At 45.8% G+C, this 26831-nt stretch overlaps 1 protein-coding gene across 3 annotated transcripts in view; it reads left to right on the top strand.

The window, feature by feature from the left end:
- The window catches only part of AMOT (angiomotin), a 66130-nt gene extending 56544 nt beyond the window's left edge, over positions 1-9586 (top strand). For 2 of the 3 annotated variants that reach the window (XM_063313292.1, XM_063313291.1), the window contains 6 exons: positions 880-1029; positions 1956-2146; positions 4470-4592; positions 5777-6009; positions 7257-7484; positions 8443-9586. In XM_063313292.1, coding sequence (XP_063169362.1) covers positions 880-1029; positions 1956-2146; positions 4470-4592; positions 5777-6009; positions 7257-7484; positions 8443-8543 — 1026 coding nt within the window. In that variant the 3' untranslated portion in view covers positions 8544-9586. The remainder of the gene's footprint in view (positions 1-879; positions 1030-1955; positions 2147-4469; positions 4593-5776; positions 6010-7256; positions 7485-8442) is intronic. The other variant, XM_063313293.1, reaches the window with a different exon arrangement.
- The last annotated feature ends 17245 nt before the right edge of the window (positions 9587-26831 follow it).

Here is a 26831-nt window from a genome sequence, read left to right as displayed (position 1 = left end):
CTGCAGTGCAGCTTCAGCACCCCAGATGCCTCTCTCCACAATTTCATGTAGGTGATACACACCATGAGGACAAAATGAAACCCACGGGGATGCCAGAGGTCAACAGCTGGGATGTCAGATAACAACACAGAGGAACTTTGTGCCAGTACAAAATACATTTGTAGCAAAAACTAAAATTAGTTTGTTGTCCATCTGCTCCAGGCCCAGTTTAAGAACTATTACCATGAGACGTGTTAATTACCCTGCTGGTACCAGCCAGTGTTGGACTCTTCCTCCTCACTTGGCATACGGTTCGTTAAGGATATTACGTGTTTGTGGAAAAATTAACATGTAAAATAAGAATGTAGTAAAGTATAAGAATGTAGTAAAGTATACGGACCCCAAAGGTGTTCCTGACACAATAATATCCTTTGATGAATTTTATTAAGGTTAACATTCCTGAGGACTATAGAACGTCCTGCTCAAATATGTACTCTAATCATTTTACGATATTTGTTGAATATCTCTTTTTTAAGTTGCTTTATTGATTTCTGTCAATGAAATGATTAAAATAAACTAGGGGGGCCCTAACAGTAGAGCCTGCTTCATGGTGCGGGACTGGCAGTGAAGGTCTGTAGCGCTTGGACGTCCCTTTGCAGGCTTAACTGGAGAGGCCAGAGATGGCCACGGACCGTTCAAGGTTCGCGGCACCGGCTCTGCCCTCCGTGCTGGGGACAGCGAACCCTGTTCATGGGGTGGCCGAGGAATCCATGCCGGTGCCCCACAATGGCACAGGCGCTCTTAACCGTTGTTTGTCTGGGGAGTCCTTGGTGCCTCCGCAGTTCTACCCTCAGCTACAAATTTTCACTTGGATTGTTGTTTGTCTCCCCTCCTTGTTAGCTGAAGAAGAAGCAGGTTTATGTGGAGAAGGTAGAGAAGATGCAGCAGGCATTGGTTCAACTACAGGCCGCTTGTGAGAAGCGGGAACAGCTGGAGCACCGGCTCCGGACTCGGTTGGAAAGAGAACTCGAATCGCTCCGGATGCAGCAGGTAAAGGCGGTTTTGCCACTTCTGCTCTGCTCCAGCAAGGTTTGGAAGCTTCTGAAAGGCACACGCGGAAGTTGATCGGTCAAGGGCTGTTTTTTAGGCAGAGGTGAAAACCAGGAGCGAAGGGTAGCTTTTCCTTCGGACTGGAGTAGCTGCAGAAGGAAGCCATGTGGAAGTGACAGCTCTTGAGCCCAGAAAACTGAGTGGGGCCGGACATGGATGGGAGAGCACAGCAATGCTCTGGGCTGTAGGCTAGGAAGCTTAAAAGAGACACCCCAGGGAAGGCGGTGGCAACGCACTTTTACGTGGTTGCTAAGAAAACGTCACGATGTCACCAGGAACCAGTCAGGGAAGTTTCATTTTCACTGGAGAAAGTGCCAGGTTCATGTGCCATGTGCAATTGAAATGAAAATGCTTACATTTTTAAAATAATTCTAAAACCTTCAGGATAGTCAAATCTTTTGAACTTTCTGCCATCCCATCTCCAAAATGCAAGAATCAAAAGCCCCCATGATTTCAGGATCTCACGACCTTTGGGCCATTTTGTCATTCATTCATGTTATTGTGGCTGTTTCGTTTTGCCTTTATCTGGGCTGTGGCAGACGCTGCACTGCCAGTCCCCAAACTGGAATGTTGTGGCTGCTTTGACACACACCAGCCTTCCGTGCTCTGTGGCCAGTGAGTTGAGTGGCTTGTGGCTGAGCTGTCGCTTGGGCCACCCTGCGGTCATCAGCTCATGGGGGGGAGGTGCGGGCCTTACCTGCAGATAAACCCTCTCTGGCCGAGGTGGGAGAGAGTGCGAATCCCCCACTCAGTCCTCAAGGCAGGCTCCTGCATCTCCACATGGCTTGACTCCCCACGGAGTGCCACCGCACCGGTCACAGTTGTGCAGACGTCTCAGTGGCTTGTTTGTTGCCTCTTCCTGCCAGCGCCAGGGAACCTCTCAGACGGCCAACACCTCCGAGTACAATGCAGCTGCCCTGATGGAGCTCTTGCGCGAAAAGGAGGAGAGGATTCTGGCTCTGGAGGCGGACATGACGAAATGGGAGCAGAAGTATCTGGAAGAAAGTGTCATGCGGCAGTTTGCGCTGGATGCGGCGGCCACTGTGGCTGCTCACCGGTAAGGGCACACTCTTTCAGTGACCCAAAAGTGAAAAGCAGCAGAGGAATTGTGTCCCCCTAATCTACCCATGATCATTTCCAGTTCTGTGGTATCAACTTGCTTTATGGTTATGTTGTTTCGTTATTTTGCCACGGAGTCATGTACGTATGTATGTATGTACAGGTAGTCCATGCTTAATGACCATTCTTTTAGTGACAGTTTGGATTTATGATGGTGCTGAAAAAACCAAATTATGACTGGTCCTCACACTTATGGCCATCGCTTCATCCTCACGGTCACATGACCATGATTTGTGTGCTTGCCAACTGGTTCACATTTATGACCGTCGCAGCATCCCGTGGTCACGTGATCGCCATTTTCGACCTTCCCGGCTGGCTTCTGACAAGCAAAATCAATGGGGAACCGTGTGATTCACTTCACAACCACATGGTTCGCTTAATGCCTGCGGTGATTCGCTTAACAGCCACTGCAGAAAAGGTCATAAAATCAGATTGGATTTGCTTAATGACCAGTTTGCTTAGCAACTGAAATTCCTGTCCTAATTGTGGTCATTAAGCGAGGACTACCTGTATGTTACTTTGATTGCAAAAGAATCAAATAAAACCTGACAGGAGAAATGTGCAGCATTCAGTACGCTCACACAACCAACAGAACTTACAATTTCATCCTGACAAATCAACCCAAAGAGTATTAAGGAATATTGTTGGTTGGTTGGGGAGAATCCATTTTCAAATTAATACAATATACTTTGACCATATAATACCAAAAGGGTTTATGCAAGCTCTCCCTTCCAACTTTTATTCTATAACTTATTTATTCTGCTCTCTCCAACTGCTGCACATCTTTGTATCACCTTTTTAAACATATATCCACATTCATCTTTCCAAGAAGAAGCTGGAACCATTTGGATTGCAGCAAAAAATGTGATGGACTCTCTGCGTGTATCCATCCATCCAAATATTGTACACCTCCTGGTCTTACCAGTATCAGGCACTCGCAGTATCCAGCTTCCAGGAGAGCTCAAACTGATTTGAAAGCTTCATTTGCCTGCTTAATCCCCCCACAAGACCTGGCAGTGGCGATGAATTTTGAAAGGGCCTGGTTTCTAGCAATGAATTCTATTGCTTTCCTTCTTCCTATCAATACAGAAGAAAAATGTGCTATTTTAGTTCCAGTTTTTATTGAACGCAAACTTGGTTAGCCATTTAAAGACAAATTTAACAACTAGAAATTCCAGAGACTGCATTAGGTTAATCTTTTTCATCTAAAACCACGAAGAATCGTGGACACTTTCAGGAGAGTTTATTATAAGGCTTCTTGGATCAGATTTTAATTTGATGCATAGAGTTTAATCCTGAGAACCGAATTCTTCTAACCTAACTGTAGAGCTAAATGAAATGAGATCAACAGCAGCTGGGAAGGGGAAGAGGTAGGAGAGAGGATTGCCTATAAATAATGACAGTAAACAGAAGAATAATTAGATGTGACTCAAATTGCAAGTCTTAGTCTTTGTATATTCCATGTGAAATGGTGTAAAATCTCCTAATGAATTGTAGCTGAGCTTTTTTACAATGAAATCAGCCTGCAATTTATTTTTTTAAGAAGAGACATCTTGAGGGCACTCACCTTTCCTTTCCCATAATAGTTGTATATTCAGTGTTCTTCTCCCAGGACATTATTCCAAGCATCCAAAGAAGTGGGTTGCAATGCAGACACTTGCCTAGTAATAAACTGGTTGGTCTTCCCAGTTTGGAAAAATTCAGGGTTCCTTCATTTGATCCCCCAAAACAAGGAAGATTGCTCTGCTTCCTTTGGGCCCCCGCTTCCCTCCTGCAGCGGGAAGCCCGCTGAATTTTGGCAGAGGGAAACTAGAGCACGCCAGCACTTTCTCTAGCTGTTACAAGCAGTTCCCATTTCTCCGATGAGTTGCAAGCTCCCTGTTCAGACCCCACCCCCAACCTGGTCATTTTGCCCAGCTGCATTTCAGAAGAAAAGCTTTGGGCCGATTTCATTCTATATGCCTCGCCCCCAAAAGATTAATAGAATTCTGGCCATCTAAACTACAGACACACCTATCTTCTTGTGTCTCAGAAGCTAGCATGCTGTTTTTTCTGTGTTGGGGATTCCTTTTATATGGGAAAATACTTGGATTATCTTATTTCCCCCTGCTGTCCCATTTGAAATGGGATAATTCAACCAGCTGCGTTTTGCTGTTCTGCTGATACTGGAAAAAGCTGGGTTCCTCGTCTGATAAGTGGGAAGTTCCTGTGTCTAACAGCAGAGCAGGGGTCCCTAGCTCTCAACCCAATACTGTTCACAGGGACACCACTGTCATCAGCCATTCGCCCAATGCCAGCTACGACACCTCCCTGGAGGCTCGCATCCAGAAGGAAGAGGAAGAGATCCTCATGGCTAACCGGAGGTGCCTTGACATGGAGGGCAGGTAAGAAATGGCCTCTTCTTTCTTCTGCTCTGCATTGTGCGCAACTCTGAAATCCATAGTTCTGCCTTAATTACCCAGAAAAGATCTTGACTGCTCAGGGTGTTCTGTATGAAAAGAGTCCGAGTTGGAGTTGACACAAAGCACTGCAGCTCACTGGTGTAAGGCTGAAAGAGTGTAGGGTTCCAAAACTGAAAAATCTACACCAGTTGCCAGTTGCTTACCGGGCACAATTGAGGAGGAGGTATTGACCCAGAAAGTCCTGAAGGGTTTAAGGGAGCCCCATGCTTGCAATGATCCTGTCTAGTTGTTAAGATCAAAGAAGAGGCCCTTCTGAAGATGCCCTGCTCTCAGAGAGCCACCCAGCACACAAAAAAGGGACCTTGTCCTGCATCGCTCCCAAGTCGTGGTACATACTCCCTGGGAAGTGTTTCCTCGTCATGTAAAATGAGTGATAAGGAAATCTTGTTCTCCTGACTGTTTTTAATATTCAGATTTTTAAATGCAGAATTGCTGTGCCAGGAAAGTAAGTTGGCCACCCAAATTCTAACAGTTCCCCAAAAGATAAAGCAGAGCAATGAAGTAACTTCTTTTCCGTCTGGAAAAGGAAAGAAGGAAGGAGATATTTTGACATTTCTGCTCACCAACTAAATTACTGTTGCCGGCTCTCCTTTCTAACAGGGCTCCTGGGCCTTTTGGTTTGCAAATACGAAGGGTGTGGGAGGAGGGGGAGAGTCACACTTGAGGAAAGGATGGGATCTTTTTGGCTTCTGGAGATGGAATTAGTGTTCAGTTTCAGTGTTCTCTCTCTCGATTTAGCTCCGTTTTTCCTTGAGTAATTTATATTCCTCTTCCACCTAGTTCAGAAATGCTGGATTGAGGCTAATGTGGCTTGGCAGGGCTTCTCTGAAAGGCCCCTTTGCTTACCCGCCAAAGTAGCATTTTCAGGGCCTTCAGTACTTCTTCCTGCTCCTCTTTCCATTATCCGGATGTTGACATCTGAACCTGGAGTTTTCCTGGCCTAGAGAAACAAGGTTTGAGGTCTAGAGCACCAGGCAGGCAAGTTTCTTGCCAACCAGCCCAAGACCTCAACCGGCCCAATTTTCTGAATGTTTGGGGGAGCTTCTGTTGTCTGAAAAACATGGGGGTGACTGAAATGGAGGAGGCTGTTCTTTTATCCCACTTAGAATCAAGACTCTCCATGCTCAGATCATTGAGAAGGATGCCATGATCAAGGTCCTTCAACAGCGGTCCCGGAAGGAGGCCAGCAAGACCGACCAGCTGTCCTCCATGCGCCCAGCCAAGTCCCTGATCTCCATCTCCAATGCCGGGTCCGGCTTGCTCTCCCACTCCTCCACGCTCAGCAGCACCCCCATCCTGGAAGAGAAGAGGGAGGACAAGAGCTGGAAAGGCAGCCTGGGTGACTGTTAATTCCGCTTTTAACCTTTTTTTAAAAAAAATAGACAAGCCAAAGGAAAAATTTTGATACAAAAATATAATATAGACAGAGAAATTGCAGAAGTTATTCAGTTGGTGCTCCGTATTTCATTGATGAAGGATTAACGATAAAAGAATACACGGAGTTACTTTTTACAAAAAAGAAAAGGATTTTAAATGTCTTTTAAATCTCTGAGCTAAATACCAATATCTCCACTAGTTTATTATTTAAAAATAAATCACCTCATCTGTTTGGTCCTGGACCGTAAGTAAATTTTGATTGAAATTGTCTTACAGGGAAAAGAAAAAAGAAAAAAATGTACCAAAAACACTCAAGTAAATTGTTAGTTTCTAACTTCCAGTAACCATTATTTGCAATGAAATGTTGCACCCCCACCCCCACCTGAAGATCTGCCATCTTGGGCAGGCACCAGAGCATGCTGGCCACGGGTGGCAGCAGCAAAGACGTGCGCACTTTTCTTTGCCTCAAATTGGAAGTACATGGGAGGCAACGGTGCAGTTTAATTTCCCAACACACGCCACAAATCATGAAATTCTGCTCCATGCAGATTGTGCAAATGCCCCCAAATTTGTACCTCCTTAATTTTTTCCAATATATTTTTATTAATTAAGCAAAAAGTGTAAAAGGATAAAAGTATAGAATATATATATAATTACATACATACGAGTGTAATCCCTAACTCATCTATGTTGTTACTGATCACCCCCTCGCCATACTTGATTTTTAAAATGGATGCTACTTGCAAGATTTGCATTTTAACAAAAAATGTGAGAGATGCTCCTGGCAGTGAGGTCAAAGACACATTGGTGGCATGTGGGGATAAAGCCTCATGGATGTAGATTCCAGAGACTGCACTGTGCATCACTTTCTTAACCCTCCCTGGGTTGGCCTCAGGACTCTGGCAGCTCTCCCTATCCAAAGAGCCAGCCTGCGGAATTGCTGGGTGATGGAAAGTGGGGTGTGTGTGTGTGAATCCTACCAGCTGGCAAGGCAGCAGCCTGAACCTTCCCTGTGTGGTGGCTGCCTGGCCTCTTGTGGATTGCTGGTGAGGGTTGAACTGCAGGTTGCAAGTTACATCACCAGCGGGTGCCAAACTGTTCCCTTACCCGACTGGGCGTGTATCTGCTGCTTAGCCAAGCAGGTTCCCTGGAGGGTCAAATAGGCAAGCAGGGAGCAGCCAGTCACCGCCTGCCCCTCTTCCCCGCCAGGCATTCTGCTGGGAACGGAATGCCGCTCGGAGTCTGTCCCGTCCACCCCCTCGCCGGTCCTTCCCTCCACGCCGCTGCTTTCTGCACACTCCAAGACGGGCAGCCGGGACTGCAGCACCCAGACGGACCGGGGCGGCGAGCAGAGCAAGGCCCCCACCGCCTCCCCTGCGCCCCCCACCCCGGGGAGACTCCCGGCAGTGAACCTGGCCTACGGGGCAGACAAAGCAGGTACGGGATATGTCGCTCTCGGCTGGGCACGGCAGAGCCAGGCAAACTGTCCAGCATCTCGCCCTCCACTGTGGAGGTCCCGCTCCCCAAAGCCCCCTTTGAGCCAGAAGTGCCAGGTAAGAGCAGAGGAACCAGCTGGCAACAGGGTTGGCCACGTGTGCACCACACATCCCCAGCATGTGTTGGGATCCCAGACCTCTTGGCCATCCTTGCTGAGTCATCTGGGAGTTGTACAGGTCATCCTCATTTAGCGACCACAATTGGGACCAGCAACTCAGTTGTTAAGCAAAGCAGTTGCTAAGAAACGACTGTGCTTACAATCTTCCTTCAGCTCTCCTTTGCTTTACAGACCTGCGAAGGTCATAAATGTGAGGATTGGTCTCAAAATTACTTTTTCATCCCCATAACTTTGGTCGCTAAACAAGGCAGTCGCTAAACGACTCCCTGTAGTTTCATCCCATCTGGAGGATGGTACTTTGGGGAATCTGCCTTATTGACTAACACCAGTGGTTTCTGTTTTCAACAAAGCCACAGAAAATTGGTGCGGCAGCACAGAGTGGCCGAGAAAAACACCCCCGCAAGAGCCAAGGGCCACCCCAAAGCTCATGCAGCCCACCCTGTCGCTTTAGGGTCAAAGCCCTTCCAAGAGGTCACGCGGGAGAGTTTCACCACCTCCTCGTCCCATGACTTCCCACGCCCTGTTTGTTGGGGGGAACCTCATGCCAAGGATTGCCAAGTAGAGCCCCACCCGCTTTGACTGTAGCTTCCAAATAACTTTGGGAGTTTGGAATACCATCAACTTTGGGGTTGATGTGGAAAAGGTGGGCGGGGTCAATAGACTGCCAGTGAAAGCTGGTCGTAAATGATGAACGTTTTGCCCACTGGTTTCGAGAGGGCTTTTCCCACCCGCCCCCTTTAATCACGGCCTCCCGTGGCCTTCTCCTTCTCTTGTCTGCAGACGGCTCCGTTTTCCATTCGAGCACCCTAGAAAGGAAAAACCCACCTCAGAATTTGGGGCAGGACCTCAACGACGGAGAAATGGTGGAGTATCTCATCTGAGAAAAAAACACGCAGAGGGCCTAGCAAGAATAATTTCCCCGGATGCCTTTTTTAAATAGAAGTTACAGTTACTGTCTCATAAAGGAACCTTCCTTCCTTTTTTTTTTTTGTTATTTGTGTATATACTTTTCTCTCAAAGTTATGGACAGGTTAACTTATAATTTGTTCCAAGATCATTAAACTAGTTTAAGAATTGTTTTCCCTATCTTTTTTTTTTTAATACTGGATCTGATAGCAGCTGGATGAAAGTAAACCAAGGTCTTAAATGCACTAAATTTTTAAAATTTCAGTATTTTTTAAAAAAAGCTTGTATTTAAGAGAAACTTGTTGAGCTGTCTGGGTATCCGTAATGCCTTTCCAAGCCTGAGCTCACGGGTTTTCGCAAGAGTTGGGCCATACCATGGTGCTGCCGCTTTTGAGTATTAAGTTTCCCGAAGATTTCGGTTTCCTCAGAATCTTTGAGCCTCCAAGAGGCAGAAGGAAACTTTCCCTCCATGTTTTCCTTCTGAGATGAATGTCCCATTTTCGCAGAACATTCCAGGACTGGAGAAAAAAATCCAGACAAAAAGACAGACTTTCACAACGTGCCTGCACTTAGATTTTTTTTTTCTTTAGTGTTCATGTCTTGTCTTTCTGTTGAGGTATCTTGAGGTTTCAAGGGGTGTCATTTCCATGTGTCACAGGATAAGGAATAATATCCGCCATTCGGGTTTTGGATGAAGAAGCCGTGAGAGCCTCTTCTGCATGAATTCTGTTCGGTCCAGATGAAGCCTGGTTATTCCATTGGCTGGACTGGACAGATTTCTCACACTTGTAGAGGCTTCAAGACAGCCTCTGAACACACAAGAGGCGATTCTTTATGCAACCAGGCTAAAAGGACTTTTTTTCCCTTTTTCTATGCCCCGTTTTCCACTTTTTCACCCCCCAGTGGTTTGATTGTATCTCTGAATCACCGTATGTTGTGATTTAGTGCCTTACTCAAGACTATATTTACAGCAGGGTCAGTGTTTTCAGAAGTAATAAAAGCATGTGGATCAAAAAAACTTGTAATTTTCCGAAACATTTCTTTCTGCACAATTTTTTTTTAAAAATACAATGGATATTAAATTTCAGGGTTTTCTATTCCCCCACCCCATACTTCCAGCCACACAGCTATACTTCAGGAATTGAGTAAATTTTGAACAATAAACACTGCAGAAGTGTATTTTAGCATGTTAATGACTGTCCAAGTAGATCCCAGATTGAAATATATTAAAGTGGGACAGTTCACTCAAAAGTAAAGAGCAGGTTTTGTAATCCTGTGGAACAAAGCAATCGTACCTTCGCACATCTGGATTAAGCCAAATGTCCTTTGACTGGGCTTTCCTCTCCTCCTTGAGTCCCTTAATGGCTGGGCATGTTACATCAGGTGCTTTTCTTGGCCTCCTCTCCCAGTAGTCAAAAAGGGGGAAGGGGTTATGTCCCACTAAATACTCCAGGTTTCTGGATAATTTCTTGCCTAAAATTAGAGTGGAATGGGTGATGGGGAGGCAATTCTCCTTAAATTAGCACACATCGTTCTTTGCAGTAGTCGCAGAATATTGCTTTGGATTAGGGATTAGCCAAAGCACATGACAGCCTGCAACTCTTGAGCATAAACCAGTATGCCCTCTCCCTCCTGAGAAGTGCCTTAAGCCTCCAACATTTTACGCGTTTAAGAAAACTGAAGCTTTTGCTTCACTTGTTACAAGCCACCACCTTTTTCTCACGATCATTCTTGGCTGTCAGAAAGCCTAGAGCTCAAACAGCTGTGCCTTTTCTCTTGGGGACTTTTGGGAAGGGCTGCTTTGCCTGGTAAGAGAATCCAGGGTGGTTGACGATACAGGATCCGTAAAGGAGGTCAGGCTGCACCCACCATTTCTTCCCTCCTGTAGAGCTGATTTGTGATGGAAATGAGGCAAGGCAGGATTGCTGGGTTTGTGCTGAAACCAAGCTGTAGACTAAGAGTTTAACACAAACTCGGATAATAGAAGCAATGATATAAGTTGCGTAATGGAAAGCTGTGTAGTTTTTCCCCCTGCGGTTTTCCTCCAAACAGCCCCGTGAGGTGCCAGAAAGCCCAGTTGTTTGGGAAATGCCAACTCCTTAGCTCCCTCAGCCTGTTGGATCTGGGGATGTGGCCGAGCTCTAAACACGTTGAATGTCTTTCTGTGCTTGGTGCATCTATGTATTTCCTCTGTACCTGTGTAGGAATGGGTGTTTATGTTTAGAATGTAGATCTCATGATAATTGTAACTGTACTGTATTTATGAAGAAAATACATTTGTTTCTGAACATGTTTGGAGTGTTTTTTCCCCCTAGCAGTTAAATGGTCAAACAAAACCACCCATGTGTTGTTCTGTGTAGTCTTACCAATTTTCTGCTCTTCAGAAGCTGGATGTGACAAAAGTTGCAGTCCAAACCATACCAGGACATCAAGTTAGGAACTGTGCCAGTCTGCATTGTCCAGGCCAGTGTTTCTCAACCTTGGTGGCTGGGGAATTCTGAGAGTGGAAGTCCACACATCTTCAAGCTGCCAAGGTTGAGAAACCCTGGTCCAGGCCAAGGCCCCACTTGGTTAGCTAGCTTACTCCATGTGGTCTTGCCATCTCTCCTCTTGTAGCTCTGCCTTTAGGCAAAGCACAAATAAAATTCTATCAGGTTACCCTTCTCTCTAGCAGTGCATCCCAGTATCAGGAAAACTCTCCCTTTTTAAGCTGTGGTGGTTGATTGAAAGCAAAGGAGGAGAATCTGATGAGGTTCTTCCAGTGTTGGTTAACCAGCTGCACATGTCCTCTCCCCACTGCTTGGGCCAGTTTACAAAGGCTGATGGAGAATGGCATGTTTTTCTGCTGGTGGGTAGTTGACCTCATTCTTCTCCCATCCCCACTGTGTCCTGTTGAAGTGTTAATATCTGTATCTCAGGCTGCCAAAATTCTGGCCGAGGAGACCATCAGTGGTGGTTTCTCTCAACTGGAGAAACACCACACAATACTAAACTTGCATCAATGATTCAGGGTAGCTAACTTGCTGCAGTTTGCATGTTACATTAAATCTTGGTTTGGGTAATCATGATTTATTGAATAAATCACAATTGGATAGCCTTGCACAATATACCACCATAAACCACAGCTAGTGACCCACAATGATTTGGGCACAAACAACATGAGTCAATACGATGTGCAAACTTGGTTAGTAGAATTCTTCAGATTAACAGGAAAGAGTGCTTAACTCCCAACAGTAAGGTCACTGCTGGAAGACCAAACTGAGTTTAATTAGCGGACAATTCTGTTTCTAGAAGATGCCTCGAGAAGGCCAACCACCACCACCGATCCCTCCCCGCTCCCTCTTCATTCAGACTGAGTCAGCTCTTCCACAGAAGATAGCTGTCAACTGTTCTCAGATAGGGCAGACCTAGCAATCCAGATCCCATCAGGTTCAATAGGACTCATTCCCATGAAAACGACTGGAGGAAGCTATTTTAGTTACTTTGATGCCACCACACTCCACGAGGCAGGGAGTTCAGCTTTAATAAAAAGTCTCACAAAAGAAGCCACCCAGACAGTTTTGCTGCTGCTTGCAATCTTGAAACCCTCCTCCCTGTTTGGGTACTTAGCCATCTGGATGGCCTGGGCCACTAAGTGCCATTGACCACGCCAGCACCAGCTTTGCTTCCCACCCCTGGAATGACTGAGGTGGTCCCACGCTCAGTCCTGCAAGCATCCTGTGACCTAAATGTCACACTATCGTCTTCAAGCAGAGAAGAGTACCACAGAACCACTTCTTAGGGACTGGTTACATCAAAATTGTGATTGTCGCTTTCTCATTATATATTTAACTTGGAATATATTGAGTTAGAAGGGAAAAAACAGCCTTTAATGTTGGGGTTCCCAAATCATTGTAAATCATATTTTCTTGATTAAGCCACAACTGGCTGGGTTTGTACATTTTTATGGCTCGGTACAATTATTTGAAAAGCACAATCGCTGGGCTCACAAGGGTGCACAGACTTGGGAAACTAAACCATATTATGATCTCTTGATGCACGAACCTGGTCTCTGTCAAATCTCTTCACGTACTTCTACTTTAAGAAATACAGGCTTGCAAACAGTTAATATTCCTTGGGTAAATTGTCATGTGTGAATGATACAAGGTCCCTCAGAAGAGCTTTCTGCAAGCCAGCACGCTCTTTCTGGTGCGTTGGGATGTCAGTTCCCAGAACATCCAGTTGTTGCTTGCAGGGAAGTTGCAGGTTGCACTTCCTATACCTCTGAGTGGAAAAAATATTAGCATCTCCTAATTTTTTGTTCAACATCTACCTTCTTCAACACTGGTGCTAATCTGAGAGGAAAACTCAGGAGGATAAGGTAGAAAAAGCTTCACATTGGCTGGGTTCACACAGTGCACAAAATCTCAGCAAAACACAATTGCTATGCCAAAGAAGTCATTCAAATCATTCAAATGAAGTCTATTTTGCAAAACTTGCCTTGGCATTTTCACATAACATGGAAGACTATAGTTATGTTCCCTTAAGCTGCCAAATCAAACTACCAATCCATTTTCGCGAGTTTGTCATGCAAACAAACCCAATTCCTGAAAACTAAATATTGTACCAAACCACTAAAAATTATTTTGAAGTGTGCCAGGGAAGCAGATGACTGAGTCTAACTTACACTCTGAATTAAGGAGTAAATGTTGTAGACTTCAATTTGCACCTCACTGACTCTTAGACAGCAAAATTAAATCATTCAGTACAAATAGCCTTCCTTATCTGCTTTGATCCTTTCTCTGCTTGCTCTCCTGCTTTCTTTGGTTTGTTCTTCTCTGATACAGCACTGCAAAAGCAGGATTTCCTCTTTTTTAAGATTTTTTTTTGTCTTTTGAGGTATCAAACCATCCTAGCTCCCTCTAATGGAGAAACATTGCTGTATCATTAAGAAGTTGCTCCATAACATTCATGCAGAACATGGAAAAACCATTCCTGTGCTCATCAGCACTTAAGAGTTGGTTTATAAGTTATAATGGCTTGATTCAGAGAACAAAATTATATTAGTTATTACAGCTTAATGTATTGCATGAACTAAGCAGTACAGAGAGGTTGTCCAGCTCTGTGGCACTTGACTAGAAAAAGAGCACTGACTCAGTACTTCATTACAAAAACAACAGAAAACAAAAATGCCAATACAGTAATGACTGCATAAATGTTTAAGTCCAGTTTTACCCCAAGCATACTCTTGCTGTTCTATGCAAGCTAGGATCTATAACCTGAAGTCTGTTTTGCAAGCCAGCAATACTGCTGTTCATATCCCACCCTTGAGGAGGTACTGTAATGGTTGTCTATCTTAAAGTATTCTCAGACTCACAAGCAAGAGCTTGAATAAAATCTGGTTTATTTAAGAATAGTATGCAAGTACAAAGAAAGCTGAGAATGAGCAAAAGCGCGCCAAATACAAACTAAAAACCCTCGGTGCGAATGTAAGCCCTCCCCTTCGTACAACCGTTTCAAATTCCCCATCCCAGGTGCGCCTAATGAGTTCTGCTAATCAACGGGTAAAAAGGACCTTGAACACAAACGATAACCCAAACACATTCCATCCCAATGAAAAAAGATAGGAAGCCTGGTACAAGGTCTCCCAGCAGCTCCCTCCCAACCGGAATGCGCGTCAGCACCATGGCATGCAAAACGTTATGATGTACATTAAACATTGCAATGATGAACATGACATACCACCCCCCCAAAAATACAGAAGAAAATCCCAGTAAAATATAACAGAAAAAGGAACAGTCAAGCCGCAGGTTTCAAAGGGTAAGCCAGATGAAAGTGGCAAATTAAATCAGGAGCATTGACGTGGCGAGCAGGCACACACTCAGGGTGGGGGAAGTGTTTCCAATGAACTAGGTACTGGAGGGAGTTGTGAACCTTGCGGGAGTCGACGACCTCTTTGATTTCAAAGTGTTGCTGGCCATCGATCATGATCGGAGCAGGTGGAGGAGGTTGGGGGTGCCAGTGGGTGGAGTGGTGGACCGGCTTGAGTAAGCTGCAATGGAAAACAGGGTGTAAGCGTTTCAAATTGTGGGGCAAGTCTAGCTTGACAGTAACAGGATCGATAAGAGCAACAATGGGGAAACTAGGCAGGTCTAGTGCAGCCACTAGATCGGGGTGGATGAGGCACCTCGAACACCCAGAGTCAACCAGAGCCCAAACTTCCGTGGTTCTAGTGCGGGAGCCCAGCTTCACTTTCACTGTTAGAGCAGGGCAATCAGCACTCACCATAGCGTCCTCATGCCCATCCTCCTCCACCTGCCCCAGGGCGCAGTTCAGGGCAGGTGGCTGGTGTTTCCCGCTGGTTCTTTTGCAGCATCCTCAACCTCTGCGTAGAGATATATGTCTTCTTCAATGTCGGTAGCACCTTTGGCTGCGGTCGTTTGGCGTGATGCCTGGGGCGACTTGGCTGGGGCTTTCATCGCTCGATCTCCAGACTTGAGTTTCGGGCACTCGGCGGCTCGATGGCCTCCTTTCCCACAACGGAGGCACTGTCCTCACACATAGCGACAATCCTTCTCCTCGTCTCCTGCTCGGTGGCTCAGTGGGGCAGCCGTCGCTCCGCTCCAGGGTCCCCGCATCAGGGTCATTGTTTTCTCGGTTCGCCAGGTCTGCATGTAGGTGCGCTGGGCATGCTCATCCTTACCGGCCAAACAGATCCACTCATACAGTGACTCTGGGTCATCCCTGCCTAGCGCCCATCTGAGGACGTCTCGGTTAAGTCCTTCCTTAAATCGCTTGATGAGCGTTGATTGGGACCAGTCGGGAACCTTGCCCACCAAAGCTTTGAATTCTAAGGCATAGTCAGCTACCGACCTGGGTCCTTGGGTGAGCTCCTTGAGTGCTTCCTTAGCCCTGGCTTTGGCTAGGGGGTCCTCAAAAAACAGCTTCAAGGCGAACATGAAGTCTTCAAACTACCCGAGTTCAGGAGCGTCAGCCTCCATCAGTTGGACATACCAGTCTGCTGCTCTGCCTTTCAACTTAGGGGTAATGGCCGATATCTTAGCCTCCTCTGACATGAAATACAACCCGAATTGTTTCATGTAGTTCTTCGCGTTGGTTAGGAAAAAAGATAGTTTGGTGGGGTCCCCATCGAATTTGACAGCAAAGTCCTTCACCACCTTCTCTGTTGGAGGGGAACCAGCTGCGGGCTGAGCAGCAGGGCCCCAGGACACCCCGGAGGACCCTCTTCGGGGCGAAGCTCCATCGCGGTCTCACCTCCTACCCCGGACCATCGGCCCGCTAGGAGGAAGGGGAGAGGGTTACGCAGAGCGAGGACTCTCATCGCAGCTTCCCTGGTCACCCATTGTGATTGACAGGGTTTTCAACAGGTCTTCCATCGAATCCGTCCTCGCCTCCAACCTTCTCATCCTCTCAGGGGCCACCGATTCCTCCCTCCGTCGGGCGTCAGGTTGTTTCTCTGGTGTCACTTTGGTCGATTCCCCCTCTGGGGTCAGTGGGAACCAGTACTTCCAGGAAGCACCAGCCATCTCTGCCTTAGGTTCTCCCTCATTGCTACATCCCCCCAGCTCAGGGCTTGAGCTGGAGCCCCTCGGGTAGAATGAAATGTCAGGGGGAAGGGGGCTCTTTGGTGCTGGATCAGCTTGCGGTTCCAGCACTCCAGACGTTGGTCTTAGTTCTGTCATCGTTAACTATTTTCCTCACAAGAATTACACTTGGAAGGAGTTAACGGGTATCACAAAAAGATTCTCAGCTTTATGTAATGGTTGCCTATCTTAAAGTATTCTCAGACTCACAAGCAAGAGCTTGAATAAAATCTGGTTTATTTAAGAATAGTATGCATGTACAAAGAAAGCTGAGAATGAGCAAAAGCGCACCAAATACAAACTAAAAACCCTCGGTGCGAATGTAAGCCCTCCCCCTCGTACAACCGTTTCAAATTCCCCATCCCAGGTGCGCCTAACAAGTTCTGCTATCAACGGGTAAAAAGGACCTTGAACACAAACGATAACCCAAACACATTCCATCCCAATGAAAAAAGATAGAAAGCCTGGTACAAGGTCTCCCAGCAGCTCCCTCCCAACCGGAACGCGCGTCAGCACCATGGCATGCGAAACGTTACGATGTACGTTAAACATTGCAACGACGAACATGACAGGTACCCACATGTATTTTGGTATGCAGGATATGTCATGTTTTTGGCTGATTTGCAGCTCATGTTGTATTATATGATGGAATATGGTGTATGGATTGGAAAATTAAGGTATCAAAGACCAAAGAAGGCAGTTTGAGTTGGTTTGGGCATATGGGGAGAATGTATGAAGACTGAATCACAGAACAAATTTATGAAGAGCAAGTGGTCATAATAGGGTTGTGGTTGCATGAAGTTGATAAGATCTTCAAAAGAAAGAGGTGGGAAGTTTAAAGAACAAAAGACAAAGAACTAAGTGATTCTGAACATGGAGGAAGAAAAAGATAAGAAAGGTCAGGAGAGATACCATGAATGGTTGTGCTTAGCTACCTTTCCCTTTATCTCCTGCCTTTGCATAATGTTGCTTACAAGGAAAGGCAATAGCATGACAGATATATATGTAATGCCTGTGTGTAAATAAGCAGTACATCTGGAATATCGCATTGAGTCTGGCTCTTCATTGAGCAAGAAAAAGAGGCAATCAAGACTTCCAAATGGATGGAACAATTCTAGTACTTCAATCTCCAGGGACTTGGGGGTTGGAAGAAAAAGCCAAGGGAAACTTGTTATATGGAAATGAAGTTATGCCGGTGAGTAGAAATAGATTTGGTTTTTCCTTCTTGTTGAGGTTTTCCTACTAACAGATTAAGACTGCTATATGTGCCTAGTCATTTTGGCCAGGTGAAAGGGTTGTATTAGATTGTCTCCTCTCACGTGCTTCATGCAAATAGCCTGGGGGGAGGGGAGGAATCCTGCCCGGACTTGTTCTTACTTCTTCTTTTTCTCTCTGCTGGAAATGTAGCTCAGCAAGGCTTGCTCCAAAGGGAGCTACGTACTTTAAATGTTTTGCTTTTGTTTTTGCTTTCTGTAAATAAATTATTTTTATAGAAATGCTTGGTGTGTGACTTTTTTGACCTCTCCTGGGCTAAAGGCTTTCCCAGCATCTGCCAACAGGTTATGTGCCCAGTAAAACCCAGAGAGAAAAGAGAGATCAACTCCACACCTCATGCACAATTTAAAGGCAGGTAGCAAAGACCTGTGAAGATTTTCTTTGGAGCCACCTGGAGATTTTCCAGCAACTGCCGGTCTGCAGGACAAAGAAGCTAGCTGAGGTGACTTGCAAAAGAAGGAAGAAGCCATGGCTACCTCCCAGCCCTCAGCGATGCCTCTGGAGCGCCTATCAGAGACCAACTATTTGAATTGGGCCCTGAAGATGGAAATGTATCTTCGCAGAGAGGATCTTTGGCTGCCAATTGGTGAGCAAACCCCCCAAAATCCCAGTGCTGAATGGCTGAGACAGGATGAGCGGGCTAGAGCCACCATTATCCTGGGAGTTGAGGACAATCAGCTAGTCCACGTGCGAGGCATGCAGTCTGCAAAGCAACTTTGGGACGCTTTGAGAGACTTATATGTAAAGGCAACAGCAGGGAGTAAAGTTACTCTGACGAAAAAGCTGTACAGAGCCTACCTTGCAGAAGGAGATAGCCTTCCTGAGCACCTGCATTATATTCAGCAGCTGTTTGTTGAGTTGCAGGAGAGAGGAATGGAATTTACACCTCTCACAAAATCCTATATCCTCCTGTCCTCACTAAATGAAACGTGGGACACGCTGATTTGTACCCTAGAGGCTATGCCTGAAACAGACCTCACCCCATCGTATGTTACACAGCGCTTACTCGCTGAATGGGAGAAGAGAGAGGAAAGATCCCCCCCCCCATCTCTTCTGGAAAGCTGCAAGACCAGAAAATGAGGGAAAAGAAGGGAAAGGAACCTGAGGCCACAGCACTAGCCAGCCAGCAATGTTTCACTTGTGGTTCAGCTGGACATTTGCAAAGAGACTGTGCCATGAGACCCAAGAGTAGAAAGACAGAGCAGAAGAACACAATGGCAACACAGAAGAAGGCTCTTCAGACAACCCAAATTGCACAGGTTGCTGAGAAGGGTAATTCTGATGTATGGGTGTTAGATTCTGGGGCCAGTTGTCATTTATGTAATTGTAAAAGCTCTTTTGTGTCACTGTCTAAAACTGAAAGACAAAGTGTATCTTTGGCTGATGGGTCTGTGACCAAAATTATGGGACAAGGTGACTTGTATTTATCCTGCTTAGGAGAAACTGTAAAAGGTGTGTTGTATGTGCCAAATTTACAATCAAACCTTTTATCTGTGGCACAATTGGCTGCAACAGGGTATATCATAACATTTAAGAAAAATGGTTGTGAGATACGTAAAAATGGGAAATTGTGTGCTACTGGTATGTTAAAAGACTCCTTGTACATTGTGCAAAATGCAAGGAAGCCAAGCTGCAAGGCTGCAGTTGGCAACACACCATATCATGACCAATGTGTACACCTGATGCACAGGAGATTTGGTCATGCTAATTTCAAGTATATAGCACAAATGCCACAGCTGTGTGCTGACCTAAAGATAAAACCCTGTGATAAATACTTAGACTGTGTAGTTTGCAAAGAATGCAAAACACTGAAAGCTCCTGTGAGTAAGCACAGTGACAGAGTTACAACTAGACCTTTGGAAATTGTACACTCTGACATTATTGGTCCTTTTGCTCCAAGTCTTGGACAAGCAAGGTATGCAATGACCATCATTGATGATTTCTCAAGATACACATTTATCTACATCTTAAAACATAAAGATGAGGCATTTGAGAAATTTAAAGGTTTTGTGACATGGGCAAATGGAAAATTCCCTAGGCCTGTATCTGCACTCCAATGTGATAGAGGAGGAGAATACCTTTCTCACAAATTCAGAAGGTTCCTAGTGGAAAAGGGGATAGAACAAATTCTTTCTAACCCGTACACCCCTCAGCAAAATGGTGTTGCTGAAAGAAAGGGCAGAACCTTGCAAAATGCGATGGAATGCATGTTAAAAGATTCACGATTATGTTTTAAGTTCTGGGGAGAAGCTTTATCGACTGCTTGTTATGTTCAGAACAGGTTGTATAACTCTATGATTCAGGACACTCCATTCCATTTGTTTTATGGTGTGAAACCAAAGGTAAGCCATCTTAGAGTGTTTGGTAGTACTGCATGGGTTCACATTCCAAAACAGCAGAGAAGGAAAGGAGGCCCCACAACAAAGAAAGCCATCTTTGTTGGCTATGAACAAAGCCAGAGGAGCTACAGGTTCATAATGGGAGAGAAATTAATAATTAGCAAAAGCGCTTCTTTTGCTGAACAAAACTGGGGGAGATTAAATTCTAGCTCTCCAGTTGAACTGACCACCACAAGAGAACAGCAAGGACTTGCTGATGGTGGTCTTTTGCCTGATGAGGACATTAAACCAGAAAAGCAAACTGAAGATCTGTCTGATGAGATAGATGCTTCTCAGGAAAGTGATAGGAGTCAAAATTTAAGCCCTGTATTACCTCGCAGATCTCAGAGGAGTAATAAAGGCGTTCCTCCATCACGTTTTCAGGCTGAAACAGTAAAGGCTTTTCACATATTCACAGAACCTGAGTCTTTAGAACAAGTGAATGCTTTACCACCAGAGATTGCACAAAATTGGCATTCTGCCATGCAACAGGAATTAGCATCCTTGAAAAAGAATAAAACATGGAAACTGGTAAATCTACCTCCCAATGAACGCTGTCTGGGTTGTAGGTGGGTTTTCAAACTGAAAAGGGATGCTGATGGCAAAATCCAAAAATATAAAGCAAGGTTGGTTGCAAAAGGGTTCACTCAAAGGAAAGATTTAGACTTTGACAAGACTTTTGCACCAGTTACTAAAGATGAATCAATTAGATTACTGTTAAAAGTTGCTGCACTCAAGGGAATGTCAGTTAACCACTATGACATTCAAACTGCATTTCTCTATGGTGATTTAGACCACAGATTATACATGCAGCAACCCCCTGGCTATGAAAAAGGGGAGAATCTAGTCTGTGAACTGCAGAAGTCAATCTATGGGTTAAAACAAGCTGCTAGATCCTGGAACCAAAAAGTAGATGAAAAACTGCAGAATTTTGGTTTTGAAAAAGGAAAAGCAGATCCCTGTGTATATATGAAGAAGGACAAACAAGGCTGTATGTATCTGTGCATTTATGTTGATGATTTGCTGCTATTCACATCAACAGAAAAACAAAGGCTTGATTTTGAAGCCTGCATGAAAAGCCATTTCATATTAAAAAGCCTTGGAGTTGTGACCAATTACCTAGGTTTGGAAAAACACAGGAAGAAGGATGGTAGCTTTCTGTTAAACCAAAGGGGAGATAATGGTAAAGTAATGTGAATGGAAAGACATATAAAGTCAGAAGATTGGTTTGCATCTTAATCTATAGTGTAAAAAGGGGAGTGTTGAGGTTTTTCCTACTAACAGATTAAGACTGCTATATGTGCCTAGTCATTTTGGCCGGGTGAAAAGGTTGCAAGTGATTGTCTCCTCTCACGTGCTTCATGCAAATCACCTGGGGGGTGGGAGGAATCCTGCCCGGACTTGTTCTTCACTTCCTCTTTTTCTTTCTGCTGGAAATGTAGCTCAGCAAGGCTTGCTCCAAAGGGAGCTACGTACTTTAAATGTTTTGCTTTTGTTTTTGCTTTCTGTAAATAAATTATTTTTATAGAAATGCTTGGTGTGTGACTTTTTTGACCTCTCCTGGGCTAAAGGCTTTCCCAGCATCTGCCAACACTTCTTGACATGGGATCATACAATCAAGTCAAATCGGGGTCGGGGAGGTTCAGGGCATACGAAAGGAAGGACCTCTTCACAGATGGTCTCCTAAAGCTCTGGAATTCCTCAATTCCATCCAGTTGGGCTGGCTTTAAGAGAAGATGAAACAATCCACCCATAGGGGGGCAACCAAGGAATCAGAGGTAATCAGAAGAACTCTGTGGAGTCCTTGGTGCTCTCTGAGCCTTGCTGTTTTCTTGCAGGTGTTTCATTGCCAGACTGGGCAACATCTTCAGTGCAAGGAGGGAGTGGGCCTTGCTCTCAGTTTATATACCGTGGCTTGCCCTGCTTGTGTTGGTGGGGGTGTTGCTCTCTCCTTGGGAGTTCCTGGATTGGGCTGTTGTTTGCTGCTTGGTTGACTGCCTGCGTTAATAATTCCTTGATTAGGGTGTATTGTGCTGTTTGATGGTTCATCTGGTGTTAATCCTGGTGTTGATTTTTGCATATCTGGGTGTTGATTGCTGGCAAGGAAGTGTCCTGGTCTTTTGGCTTTTTTACTGTCTCTTTTGAATGGTATGTAAAATATGTATGTAAATGTATGCAACAAAGTGGGCGAAAAATGAACTCCCAAGGAGAGAGCAACACCCCCACCAACACAAGCAGGGCAAGCCACCGTATATAAACAGAGAACAAGGCCCACTCCCTCTTCGCACTGAAGACGTTGCCTAGATGGGCAATGAAACGTCTGCAAGAAAACAACAAGGCTCAGAGAGCACCAAGGACTCCCCAGTTCAACCCTGAGCTACAAATACTTCAATCAGAAGAAGTCTGTCTCTCAGGACTAGTTACTGTAACTCTACCCTGCCCCATCCTTCTTGTGGACATCTCAGAGGCAAGGATCTGTCCTCTTAGACTGGATGAAAGGGGGAAAGGATGTGGGCTGGCTTCACACATGCAATCTTAAGCCACAAGAGTGACTTTTTCACTTCGGTTGAGTATGCCTTTGTGCTTTGAAAGATGTGGTTTGAAATCCATTGTGGCTTTTTTGACACATGAAGTGTCAAACCTGGGCAAGTTTAAGGCGTGTGGACTTCAACCCCCAGAATTCCCCAGCCAGCTATTGGGGTTGAAGGCCATACATCTTAAACTTGCCAAGGTTGAGAAACACTGCATTAAGCAAACAATGGCTTACCATCATGGGGTCGTTGTGTGAGAAAGTCTGAGTGTTCACTCAAAATGATGTCAGGGTTCTTGAATTAATCCATTTCCTGGGTTCTTGCTTGTCCTGCCCTCCTCTGGTTCTGATGGATGCCTCCTCAGCTTCAGGAAAGCCCAAACACTTTGTGGAGAGTCTGATTAAGCCACTTGCCCTGCAGACCTGACTCAGGATTGCAGACAGATGTTTGCCCATTGTTAAAAAGCTTCACAAATTAAGGAAATGCAGCTGCTAGGACTATACAGGTCCCTTTATCTGGCCAACAGCAAGTTTCAGTATATTGGTCCCCCTCTCTCTTTCTCTCCCCCCCCCCCCCCCCGGTCTTATCTGAACATTTACATACGGGTATTGTTTACATGGCTATTTCCCAGTTGCTTGATGAGGGATCCCTGCCTGAACCACCTGCCCTCTCGGGAAAGGCAGAAGGCTCCAATGGTGTCTGGCGCCACAAATGTCCCAGAAGGTGGCAGCATGGCAAATCACATCTGCAGCATGCCAAGAACGCTGCTTGAATGTGTCTAAGTTAGGCACTGAATTCAACTCAAGTCAACTTTATATTACTTGATACAGTGCACTTGAATAGATTTAAGATATGCCTGTTTCAGTGGGGCATAGTCAGTGTGAATCCTTTGTACCAGCCTCACAGTGGATTTCCTCTGTGAAAATAGCCTTCCTGTTCTTTGCTGTTGCAGGTTTTTTGCTGTTGTTGTTCCATTTCTGATGGTTGAAACATTCAAGATCAGGGGGCAGGAAGCATGTGTCGCCTCTGCTCTGCATGCTTTGCAATTCCAGGGCTGCAAATTTCTCTCTTCAGCAATTTTGTGCAGCTCTGGTTGAGAGCCTCTGCTTCCGAAGTCAAGTCTGTTGAGATTAATGGACACTTCCATACAGGGTTTTTGGCAATGCTGAGCAAGTGATTGGTTATTGTCTTCTCCTGGGATGTCTTTTCACTTCCTGGTGTAGCCTTCTCACCCAGGGATTTCCTGATGAACCCCAAATACTAACCATGCTTGGCTTCTTGGCACACACCAAGTTGGCCAGGTGCTGCTAATGCTGAGACCACATCTTAAGCAAATACTTTGGAAATCGCAGGCAACTCTGTATTGATATGTGTGTGTACAAAACAGGAGGTGCTGCTGGGTTCCACCTTGCCTGGTATCTCCCATTCTTTAGGTTTAATCCTAGATATGTAAGAACATGTGATTGGTGACAGTGAAAGGGAGTTTCAAACTCACTAGCACAGGAATTTCCTAGAAGATGGGACCAGATAATTCTGATCCCGTCTTCTAGGAAATGTCTTTAGTAGTGGATTTGCCCTTCCAACTCATCTGTATGGCACCAGAATAGGGAAGGGTGGCTTGCCAGGTAACCCTGCTCTGGGTACATGGGTACATTCCTGCTCATTCCTTACTCTGTCCAGGCTGCACACTTTGGGAGCTGTTTTGCTAGCTCCCACCAACGGGCCTTCTGCCATCAATGGTGAAAGAGAGGAAGCACCTGAAGAGACACCTGGAGCAACACTGGCAGTGAACAAGATGTCTGGCCACAGGTATGAACCACTTTTGGGCCTACACTGTGGCAGGTCAAGGACAGCAAAGCTCCAACATGTCTCTGCATTCATTGTGTCTGCAAAATGCTGGCCAATAGCATTATTCAAGGTGGCTCATTCCCTTTTGGGTTCTGTGGGACCAAGAGGTTCCTTCTGCTGGCCATTGTACATGGTTTGTCATGAGTCTGGAGGAAACGTCCCGGATGAGATGGATTATCTGGGTCTGAGTTGGAAACAATGTTGGTTGCTCTGGTGAATGGCTGATAGCAGGACTTAAGATGGCAGAGGCGCACTACACCACTCTTTGTGTGGTTAAGACACTCAGTGGCATTTGATACCATTGAGCATGGTACCCTTTGGGGCTGATTGCAAGGGTTGGGGACTGATGGCACTGTTTTACAGTGGTCCCTCTCCTTCCTAAGCGAGCGATTCCAATTGGTATTGGAAGGAGATTGAGGCCTTGGATACTAATGCAGAGTGCCCCAGGCTCAGCCCTCTCCCATAGACTATTTTCTACATGAAACCACTTGGAGAAGACTGTAATGACTGCCTATCCAAATCAACAATCAGACTCACGTAGAATTTTATGGAAATCTAATTTGATGAATAGTATGCAGAATCACAGGCAAAGCTGAGAATACCAAAAGCGCAGGATTTCTTCCAATTAAACCATAAGCAAACCCAGACCCCTCCCCCCAGTGTCAGTACAATTCCATTCCACTGCAGGTGCTCCTAACGGTTGCTGGCCGTCTTTGGGTAATGACCTCGGCCAGGCAAGTTAGCCCAAACATGAATTCCTTCGCGCTCGCGTCATCCAGCCTCCTGCCTGGTACGAACTAACAGCAGCAGCTCCCTCCTGTTCAGCAACACATGTCAGCACTATGATGGCATGGGAACTTACGATGTTTCAGGAACATTGGAACAGGAACCATGACAAGGACGAGCTTTGCTTTGGAATTAAGCATCATCAATACATCTCATCCCCGCAGGCCAAGCAGATGTGGTAGAAATTCCTACCCAGAGCCTGGAGGCTGTGAAAGTCAAAGTGGGGCAGGATAGATTGAATCCCAGCAAGATGAGAGACATTGTTGGGACAGAAATCTTCTGGTGCCATAGAAATTCCGTCTGTTGCTCTGGGAAGGGGTCACACTTCCCCTGAAGGAGCGAGTAATCCAAGAGTTTTCCTGGACTCATGGCTCCTGACAGAGTGGCAGGTAGACACTGTGGCCAGGAGATCCTTCAGCCATCTTTGGCTGGTCTGACAGAGTCATGTCCTTTCTTGGACCAAGAGCCAAGGAAGCCAGAGTCATGTTCACTGTTTCAACGTATTTCAAACATCGTAACGTTTCCCATGCCGTGGCACTGACGCGTGTTTCTGTTTGGGAGGGAGCTGCTGCGAGACCTCGTGCCAAGCTCTGTATGTGGAATCAGGGGAATGGAATGTGTTTGGGTGATTTCCTCTGCTCAAGGACTTTTCCCGCAGACCGTCAGAAACCGTTAGGAGCACCTGGGATTGTGGACTTGAGAAGATTCCACGGGGCGAGGGATTTCGTTTGCACCGAGGGTTTTTAGTTTGCATTTGCCGCACTTTCACCATTCTCAGCTTTCTTTGTGATCCTGCTTACTGTTCTTTAATAAATCAGTATCTTTGAATTCCTGCTTATGAGTCTGATGTATATTAGAATAGGCCATCATTACAGACAGTGATTCTGGCCCTCTCTGTTAGACCACAGAAAACTGTGTTATGTGGGGCTGTGTCAGCCCCACAAGGCAGACCAGACTAAGACACCAATGCCATCTAAGTCAGGACCACTTTTATTGGAACAGCTGTAGCAGCAGAATCTTGCAAGTCTGAACATGCTTCCCCCCTCCCTCGCTTTATCTTCCCATGAACTAGAGAGGGGCTTGTCTGAGACGTTTCCTTAAGTTAGCTTCTTAGCCCAGGCTCAAGCCCTGCTTATCTGACCGTTGCCTTGGTAGTGGCTCTCCTCCTGTCCTTCAAGGCCACTCCCCATGCTGCTGAGGCCAAGCTGGAAGCCACAGCTGGCACAGAATGCAGCCACCTGCTTGCTAGCCCAGCCCTAGGTGGTTCAGCAGCACGGCACCTGTTTAGTGTGAGCTGTACTGGCTGCTGGGAGGCTTCGAGGCCCAATGGAAGGTGTTGGAGGGAGCCCGTAAAGCCCTTTGTGGCTGGGGCCCTCATCTCCTCCAGGCGTGCATTTTCCAGTTAGTGGCATCTAACCAAGCATGCGATGGTGCCCATGCCTCATGAGATCACAGGGCTGAACTTGAAGGACTTCCTCAGTGGCAGCCCCCTCCTCTTGCTAGGAACCTCTTGCCCCCTTCCAACCAGGATAGCCCCCCCTTTCATCTTTCAGGGAGTGGGAGAAAACAGTCTTCTTTTAGAGAGACTTTTAACTAGGACACAGCAACTGATATACTTTTAATTTTATATTTTGGTGTGAAGTCAATACAGATCTGTAATTATGGGCCACAAAGAAAACTAGTGACCTGAACATGAGTCCACATAATGGCAAAACATTGGAAGAAAATGGATCCCCTCCTTTCAAAAAAGCTTCAAGAATTAAGGTTTTTTTTTAAGCTTCCGTATACAGGTAGCCCTCGGTTGATGACCATTGCTGGCATCCAACAAGCAGAGTCAACGGGGAGGCCGGCAGGAGGTCACA

This window comes from Candoia aspera, chromosome 12 (assembly GCF_035149785.1).
Source record: "Candoia aspera isolate rCanAsp1 chromosome 12, rCanAsp1.hap2, whole genome shotgun sequence".
NCBI classification, from domain to species: domain Eukaryota; kingdom Metazoa; phylum Chordata; class Lepidosauria; order Squamata; family Boidae; genus Candoia; species Candoia aspera.
The sequence above is the reverse complement of the archived record's forward strand: the minus strand, read 5'-3'. Positions and strand labels throughout refer to the sequence as shown.